Source organism: Orycteropus afer, unplaced genomic scaffold (genome assembly GCF_000298275.1).
Source record: "Orycteropus afer afer isolate SDZICR_OR568_19922 unplaced genomic scaffold, OryAfe1.0 scaffold00041, whole genome shotgun sequence".
In the NCBI taxonomy this organism is placed as follows: Eukaryota; Metazoa; Chordata; class Mammalia; order Tubulidentata; family Orycteropodidae; genus Orycteropus; species Orycteropus afer.
In genome coordinates this window covers 5,021,090-5,030,864 of record NW_006921628.1, presented here as the reverse complement: position 1 = coordinate 5,030,864, position 9,775 = coordinate 5,021,090, and the positions used below count along the sequence as shown (strand labels likewise).

Below are 9,775 nucleotides of genomic sequence, written 5' to 3'. Positions count from 1 at the left end.
TGTTGTCAGAAGAGACCATTCCCTGGAGAAGGATGTAATGCTTGGTAGGGTGGAGGGTCGACGAAAGAGGGGGAGGCCTTCAACGAGATGGATTGACATGGTGGCTGCAATGATGGGCTCAAGTATAGCAGAGATCATGGAGCTGACGTGGGATAGGGCAGTGTTTCGTTCTGCTGTGTATGGGGTCACTATGAGTCGGAAATGACAATAACAACTATGCAATAGCTATTATTCCAGAAAATTTGCATTTTGTCATCCGTTTAATCCTTTTAACAACCTTAGATTACAGGATTAGTGAGGTCAGAGACATTTTCAAGGTCACCAAGTTAAGCAGAGTGGAATTTAAAAAAAAGAGAAGAAACTATTTATGTCTTCTATTTGTAAGCATAACAGAACTAGGGAGTTGCTAGGGTCTTAATACATTATTATTAACTTAGGATAATGCTTGTAGTCCTTTATTATTCTGGAGGAGGGTCCATATTAGGTACTTTATATACATTATATGTGGTTGTAATTTTCATAACATGCTCTTGAACAGGGTTCTCTTTGATATAGGCTGAGTGTCATGCTCAGAAATGTGAAAGCTTGAACGAAGATGGTATCCCATCTGCATCCATGTTTGTTTGATTCTTTAAAAGTCAGATTCTTCACCTCCCCATGCAGTCAGTCTGGACAGTTTTATTTTTAGCTCTTTTTGTTACACTTGAATCTGTTAACAACAACAATAAATTCATACATATGTGGAGAACAAAAGCTCAAAGGTCAGTGTCCGTCAAGGACCATGAAAGCCGCATTCTGTGTCTGTGAGGCACAGGATGATAGGAAGGATGAGTTTCCAGGCATGAACTTAATAGAGAATGAGTCAGAATTAAGAAAACAAGACCATGAAAAGAAACATAAAAGCTTTAATTTGACCTAATCCAACTTAATTCTGTGCTTGTACATGTTGCCATCAAGAATCAGATACCATCTATATGACCAAAACCCACAAAAACAGCATGTCCTTGTCATCTTCTAATCTAGGTCACCATCTTCTTATGGTTTGATATGGTCCAAGAAGATGAGCTTTTGATTTTTCGTTTTTCCTCCTAACATGTCCTAGGCCCAAATTGATGGGCTTCTTTCTAGAGTGCTTAACTTGGGCTCATATAATAGTGGTTAATCCCACATAGTAAATCCTTCCAACAGCAAGGCATTACTCAGATAGCCTAAGACCAAAGGCTATTCAGTTATGTCTACAGCTTTGACTAGATGATTTTTTAAAAGTTAAGCCTTTAGGAGCTTCTGTGGTATATAGTAATAATAGTTTAGAATTTTATTCTAAATAAAGTGTAATATAATTATGTAGGGACGTATCCTGAACATTAGATCACGTCTTCTTTAAGCCAAATTGGCCCATCGTTTGTTGATCAACGTCTGTAGACTGATACGTGATCAGGGTGCATTCCGTGCTCCGCAGAAACTGCTTATATTTTCTTTCTCGGCCTGATATTAAATGAAACCAGTAATTCTTACTACATTTGAAATGAAAGCACATCATGTCACTCTACAATAACATAATTATCACTTTTTTGTGACTAAATGATACTGCTTTTCTGATGTTCCACCCATTTGCCATTTCACAGTGTTCACAGTTCCTAGAGAGGCAATAAAATCTGTTCCTTGCTATTTAAGGGAACATAATGTTTGGCAAACACAAAAAGGGATAATAGTGGCATCCTGACAGGAAAAGATGCTCCAGAAAGTTACTCTTAGGGTTGTTATATACTTATGCCAATATGGATATATTTGATAGTGAGTTCATTGTTTTCTCAATATGCTTGGCCAACAGTTATCCTGGCCTGTTTTGCATTGGTCAGTCTTGTCTTTTTTGTATCTTGGATGACTGTAGTCATTGGAACATACAAGTCACCTGGGGACCAAAAATATAGATTCAGATTCAGCAGCTTTGGGTGCAGCCTAAGATTCTGCATTTCTGAAAAGCCAATGCTTCTGGTCTCTGGCCCACACTTTGAGTACCATAGGTCTAGATTTTATTTCATGTTAGAGAAAGGATATTGATGACTTTTGTTGAATTCTACCTTGTACCTCATATGGCTGGCGAAGTGACTGGTACCCAACAAGTGCCCAGTGTATATGTTGAATGAAAGAGAGAGCTCCCTGAATCTAAGCTTACTATCAGTCTACAGTAGACATGCCCTAGAAAAAGCCCAGAGAGGACTGAAAAAAAAAAAATTTAGAGTAAACTTATTTTAGACTTCCCATGTGACTTTCATCCTCATTTCTGTAATCGCTGGACTCGTGGGCTGGTGCTTATGTTCAGGGCTGTTTTGAGAACCAGCAGGGTAGGTCACTGCATAAACAGCTGCTCAGAGTTCAATTCTGGGTGTTATTTATTTATTAAACCAAGAAAACCAGATGATGTTGAGTCAGTTACAACTCATGGTGCCCCCATGTGTGTCAGAGTAGAACTGTGCTCCACAAGGCTTTTAGTGGCTGAGTTTTTGGAAATAGATCACCAGGCCTTTCTTTCAAGGCACATCTGGGTGGACTTAGACCTCCAGCCTTTTGGTCAGCAGCTGAGCACTTTAATCAGTTAATACGTAATTAGTTACTTATTAACTAATAAATGACCCAGACATTAGTTATTTATGAGTTGCCCACTCAACAACCTATTTTATACCTTTGAATGATAGATATAAAATTGTCTTGTGTATAAATCTTTAAATATAAGTTATTTATAATTATGTTTAGTGTTTTCACAAGTATTTATGAGGGGAAGGCCTTCGATGAGATGGATTGACATGGTGGTTGCGACAATGGGCTCAAGTATAGCAGGGATCATGGACTGGCACGGGATCGGACATTGTTTCATTCTGCTGTGCATGGGGTTGCTGTGAGTCAAAAATGACTTGATGGTACCTAACAACAACAAAGCTTATTGGTCCAGTTGTGAGGATTTTTTTTTTTCTTTATGTTGTAGTCTAATCCATACCGCAGACTGTATTCTTTAATCTTCGTCAGTAAGTACTTCAAGTCCTCTTTTCTTTCAGCAAGCAAGGTTGTATTATCTGTATATCTCAGATGGTTAATGAGTCTTCCTCCAATCCTGATATCATACTTTTCCTCATATAGTCCAGCTTCTCAGATTATTTATTCAGCATACAGATTGAGTAAGTATAGTGAAAGGATACAGTCTTGACACACTCCATTCCTGGTTTTAAACCAGGCAGTATCCCCTTGTTCTGTTTGAAGGACAGCCTCCTAGTCTATGTACAGGTTCCTGATGAGCACAATCAAGTGTTCAAGAATTCCCATTTTTCTCAATGTTACCCATAATTTGTTATCCACACAGTCAAATGCTTTTGCATAGTCAATAAAACATAAGTAAATATCTTTCTAGTATTCTTTGCTTTCAGCCAAGATCCATCTGACATCAGCAATAATATCCCTTGTTCCATGTCCTCTTCTGTATCCAGCTTGCATTTCTGGAAGTTCCCTGTCAATATACTGCTACAACCATTTTTGAATTATCTTCAGCAAGATTTTACTTGGATGTGATATTAATGATATTGTTAGATAATTTCCATGTTCTGTGGGATCACCTTTCTTTGGAATGTGTACAAATATGGATCTCTTCCAATTTGTATACATGCAAAATAGGGTCACACTTGGGTCTGAAATCCCAGGAGATTTTACACAGGAAAAATAAGGGTATTGGACCTTCCTTTCACATTTTACTTACAGTAAGACTCCAAAAGATTGAGCGTAGATATTTGTAAATGTCATCAATGGCCAAGTTGTCCTTAATAAAGGAGAAAAATCTACATCACACTAACTAGAGTTTAAATTTGTCATAGAGCAATATCACATAGTCTGCTTCAAGTAAAAACAAAAGAGGTTTATTGGAGGATGGAGACAGTCCAGACAGTCACAATTTACAGGGTGAAGATGGCTGCCTTTCTGCACAATGAGGAAGAATATGTTTTTGTACAGTTGGAGCAGGAATTGAAAGTTACAAAATCATAATTGGCTGAAAGACAGTAAGGGGAGCTAAAGGTAGATATCTAAGAGCAGGGACTTTGTAGGTTTAGTGAATCATGTATATGTGGGATTAGGTGGTCGGTTAGTGTACATAATTGCAAGCCTAAGTGCTCTTCAGTTTATTACAGGTTGGCCAAAGGACAATGACAGAACATTTTGGTAATGTGCTATAAAAATTGTTTTCTCAATCATGTCTGTTTCTGGGGGTCCATTGTAAAGATTTATTGATACTGCTGTGCATCAAGAGCTTTTGAGTATAAGCTATCACATCTTACATCTATTTGCCCATAGCAGAAAGACCTTCTGGGAATAGATTGTGGTAACTTGTATCTGGCAGACCTCAGAGAAGAATGTCCCATTTGGAGTCTATGGTCCACACCATGGTTAAGTCAGCATCAAGGTTAGAAGAATGGCTGTAGCTTTAAAATTCAACGTAGATTCTAGACTCATGGCAAGACTTTAACATGGAATTGAGGCTCGGCTTTCAGACTGCTCTATTTATACACACCAACTGCCTCTGATTTTAGACTCTCATACAAATTAATTATCTATCTTATTATGTTTTAAGGTAAAAACACACTTCTAAGATATTCATAGGATTAAATAAAAATGTTAATAGTTGAGTATATCTAAATGGTAGGATTGTGAGTATTCATAATTACCTATATAATTCTTCAAGTTTTCTGTAGTGAACAAGTCTGAGTTTCATAGACAATATGATTTAAAATGAGTTTCATTTATTCAAGAAGACTCTATGAACTTTTAAAAGTTCTTTTTCGATAGCCTTTTCATTATTGATTTTCCTTTGCTCTCTGTGGAGTTCTCCAGTTCAGAACTCACTTGAATGTCTAAGGATGACTGGCCTCACTCACTACACAAGATTTACAGAAATTGAATGCAAGAGAGGACAAATGTTGGGATATACATAAAAAATATTAATGGTAGTTCTCTCTGGATGGTAGGGTCAGAAACAATTTTCTCCATTTTGCATGAACTTAAAGTATATTGTTGTTATAACTGGAAAAATACAGTATTATTTTTAAAGGAAAATTAAATACCACAGAATGTAACATTTCATAATCTTGAAAATTTCAAAATCATTTTATCAGTTTTTTTCCCGAAAATTAATAAAAGTATTCATAGAACTTAATGCTCATAGTTATTAGCACACAAAACCCCAAACTCAGTGCCTAGTCGATTCCAATGCACAGCGACCCTGTAGGACAGAGTAGAACTGCCTCATAGAGTTTTCAGGGCTGTAAATCTATGGAAACATACTGCCTCGTCTTTCTCCCACTGAGTGGCTGGTGGCTTCAAACCGCTGATCTTTTGGTTAACAGCCAAATGGTTTAACTACTGTACCATCACAGTTCCTTTGACACATAGTAGAGCCCTAATAGTTGCTGCTTTTCCTTTTAATGATGATGACAATGTTAATGATAATATTATCATCATTAACGTAATACTATTTTAAAGAAAATATTATAATGCAATGTTATTTATGTTAATGATATTATAACTATCAACTTGCTGAGCAAGACATTCCATTGGTCTTATAATAAAGAAAAATAAAATAGAATATAGCCACAAAATCAGGACAGACATATTTGCTGCAAATTTTGCATGAGTTAGTTATAAATTAATCCATTCATTGCCATTGCTTTTGTAATGCTTAATCTTTTAAATCTTAATTACTAATAAATTTTTAAATAATTTTTTTAAAATTAGTAAGTAAATAAAGTGAATTGGTAGCCTTGTTTTTAATCTTTTAAGTCTTAATTACTAATAAATTTTTAAATATATTTTTTTAAGTTAGTAAGTAAATAAAATGAATTGGTAGCCTTTAAAAAAAAAAAATTAACATTCAGTTGCAAATGTAATGTCAGCTCCTTGAATCTTTATAACAAAATAGAAGATAAATAATGATAGAGGACTTTAAGGCATAATTTTAATGTGTTTGATTTCAAAGACTGATTTGAGTCTAATACCTGATACCTGAAATTGGGGACTTTTTTTCTACCCCTATAAAAGCTTTCTCTTTTCTACTTTCTAATACATCATTTCTTATTATACTTTATCCTGTGTTTAGTGTCTTATTTCTTTATTATTATTACTTTCTCAATGATTATTGTTTTGTCAAGTAAACCCACATTTGAGTGTAATTTTTCTCATTTCTTTGTCTCAGTAAATCAATAGCTTCGAAATACCCTGTAAAGTGGTAGTCATGTTTTTGTCACACAGAGACCTGTCTGCTTGCTACATAAATCATGATGCTGTGATAAGTTATTACCATTTGCTATAAATATCCTACTTCCGTAGTGATACTGCCTCGGAAACCCAAGGAGGGGTCGCTATGAGTCGGGGCCGACTCGACGGCAAATAACAACATAACATAAATTTTCAGTATTTAGGGCATCAGACATACTCAATCAGGATTCAGTTATTTAATTTAATTTATTTCTGTATTTTAGATGAGAATTATTTTCCACATTGATAGACTTGAATTTCCTTCTCTCTCAGGCTTGAATTCCTAGCATACCTTATAAAACCACCACCGAATGTAGATGTGGATAAACCATTTCTGTGTTTACAAGTGGACTTAAAAATACAAACTTGTAAACTATATTTCAAAAAGCAAATTTATAACCTTCAATAGTATTTTTCTTTCTTAACACTTTAAATTATCTTTATCACTGTTGCATTGGTATTTTGATTCTCAGGTGTTAGACAATCATACCAGGTAACTCTCTGTATCCTATTGGGACATGATTTTCAAGGGGAACTTTAAAAAAAAAAAATTCTCACAAATGATGCTCAGAAGTAAAAAAAAAAGTAAGTTATTCTGTATTCAGTGCTATGTCTACATCTTAATGTATTACTACAAAAATCACTTTTTTAAATCCATTGTAATGGTACTGAAAAATAATTTTCTTTCCTTTTTTACCAAAGGACACAAAAATTGCTTCATTGGAGCGAAACATAAGGGATCTTGAGGATGAGATCCAGATGTTAAAAGCCAATGGTGTACTGAACACTGAGGACCGTGAAGAAGAGATCAAACAAATAGAGGTTTACAAAAGTCACTCCAAGTTCATGAAAACCAAGGTATGATTATAAACTTTTGTACTCTTGGTGTGACTGGAAGTTTACAGTTTATGTATGAACTTCTCCCAAATAACTTACATAATCTACTTCATGTAATATTATGAAAGACATAGATAATAAAGAAGAATGTGCATGATTGTTAGTTTACAAACAGATTTCAAAGTGCATTCAGGGAAAAACCTTTGGAATTCTTACTTACCAAGATGTTTGGGTCCTTCTAATGAGTTCCCTTGGTGTTCTCTGTCTTGGGAATTAGCATTATGTTTTAGTAGACCTCTCTCTTCCAAATTTCCTCATTATTTTAAGTTTGTGATTTTTATTTCCCCCCAAATTGCTCTCATTGCTAAATTTGTTCTCCGACCATGGAAGGTGATTGTTGCATAAGGTGTTGCTTCTAGAAGCCAGTTTAACTGACTTCAGTGTTTTAACATTTTGGTTTAGGTTAGTGGTTAAGATAGAACTGGTTTTAGTCCCAGTGCTGCTGTTTTCCTCAAAGTATTCAGACTCTCTAAGCCTCGATTCCTTGTCTGTAAGACAGGGTTAAGACAAGTGCCTACCTCACTGAGTTGCTCTGACAATTGCAAGAGATGATGCATTTAATCTGTTACTCCTATGCCTGATCTGTAGAAAGCATTCAGTAAAAGGCAGGCATTGCTAATACTGCTATTGTTATTGTTGTTGTTACTGTTATCTGTTATTGGAAGATTTTGAAAATAATCTCACACATTAATTTATATCACTGTTGTCCATTTGAAAGCACTTGGCTTGCATTTTTCGCAGTTCTAGACTACAGATGGACTGACCACCTGAACATCTATTATTTTTTAACCAGTGGATGATTATTAAATTCATGAATAGCCCCAAACAGGTCTTTTGAGACTTTGAGATGCTTTTATACATTTCTTTTACTTAAACCACTTTGCTTCTGAAAATATTATCCACACTGAACAAGAATTTATTTTCATCTTCTCCACTTGCTTTTTTGAAAGTCCTTGTTCTTGGTTTTAATCTTTTTTTGTTGCTTTGTAAAATGTAGTGAGATAAGGTAATGCAGCCATCCATGAGAAAGCAGTGGGAGTAGGGGAGATAAATTCAATGACTGTTATGATTTTTATCTATTGTAAAATACAGGCATACTCACTGCAGAGAATTTGCAAATTTCAGAGAAGAAATAATAATGTCTAAGGTTGGGCAATCCTACTTCCGTAGTGATACTGCCTTGGAAACCCAAGGAGGGGTCGCTATGAGTCGGGGCCGACTCGACGGCACATAACAACAACAACAACAACCATTTACTTTGAGGAGCCCTGGTGATTAAGTGCTTGGCAGCTAACCTAAAGGTTGGCAGTTTGAACCCCTCAGCCACTCTGCAGGAGAAAGATGTGGCATTCTGTTTCCATAGAGATTATAGCTGGAAACCATAAGGGCTGGAATCCCTCCTCTGCACACATGGGGTCACTGTGGGTTGGAATTGACTCAAATGCAATGGGTTACCATATATTCCACCCCATATGGATGTGTGTACATATATTTTTTTTTCTCCAGGAAAATAAACAAAGAAACAAATCTGTGCTTAATTTTGTAGTAGAGGTATGGGAATGAGCATGTGCAGTGGAATTGAATATAACCCTTTCCTTTCAGGGACTGCTATAGCTGCAGAACAGGTTTCCCTGCCCAATCCCCCCTCTGATTTGTTTTTGGCAATCCCTTCCTCTCAGAAATTGGAACTGAGGTACATCAAATCCTGTCATAGGGTGGCCTGCAGACAGTGACCACATTACTCTGGGGATGAAGATCAGAGGCACAGACATGAGTGGACTCAGGATGTTTGTGAAAATTATTGTTTTGGCTTAACTTTTCATCAGTCTTTGATAACTGTGTTTCACCCTCAAATGGTCTCTCCCTAGCCTGTTATTCACAGTGGGAGAGAGCTCAAGCCACTTCTAGAGCTGAAAATGCCATGAGATTTGCAAACTCCGTCTTTCAGCTTGGACTTCATCCAGGAGAATAAAACATTTATATGGTCTTCAGCAAGCAAGCCATGACCTTTATTGCCCAAGGTTGTCTGCAAGGCCATCAATCCTTGAGTTGGATTGAACTTTTAATGGCTAGTTACTGTAAGAGTTCCAAAAATGGTCAGGTCAGAAGAATGCCTAAGGAGTGTAGCAGAGTGTGGTAGAAAGAGTGCAGGTTGAAAACTAAAGCCAGCTTGGGTGATTTTTTGTCTTACTTGTGTTAGCTGTGTAGCCTTGGGTGATGCCTGATGTCATTCAACCACAGTTTTATCTTCTGTAAAATGGGGATACAATCACTTACTTGGAGGGTGCTCAAAGAATTAAATAATGTAGTTAAAGTGCTTGGTTCAAAAAGTATGTAATAATTATATTCATCATTATTGAAGAAATGTAACTAAATACAATAATAATTAATAAAATACATAATAACCAGCCAAAACCAAACCCACTACCTCTAAGTCAATTGCAACTCATAGCAATCCTGCAGTATAGAGTAGAACTGCTCATCAAACTGCCTGTGGGCAATCCTACTTCCGTAGTGATACTGCCTCGGAAACCCAAGGAGGGGTCGCTATGAGTCGGGTCCGACTCGACGGCACATAACAACAACA

At 36.3% G+C, this 9,775-nt stretch overlaps 1 protein-coding gene across 1 annotated transcript in view; it reads left to right on the top strand.

The window, feature by feature from the left end:
• Positions 1-9,775, top strand: part of ERC2 (ELKS/RAB6-interacting/CAST family member 2) — a 1,380,507-nt gene that overhangs the window by 498,472 nt on the left and 872,260 nt on the right. Inside the window, exon 4 of the mRNA XM_042780470.1 lies at positions 6,994-7,149. Within this exon, the coding sequence (XP_042636404.1) occupies positions 6,994-7,149 (156 nt within the window). The remainder of the gene's footprint in view (positions 1-6,993; positions 7,150-9,775) is intronic.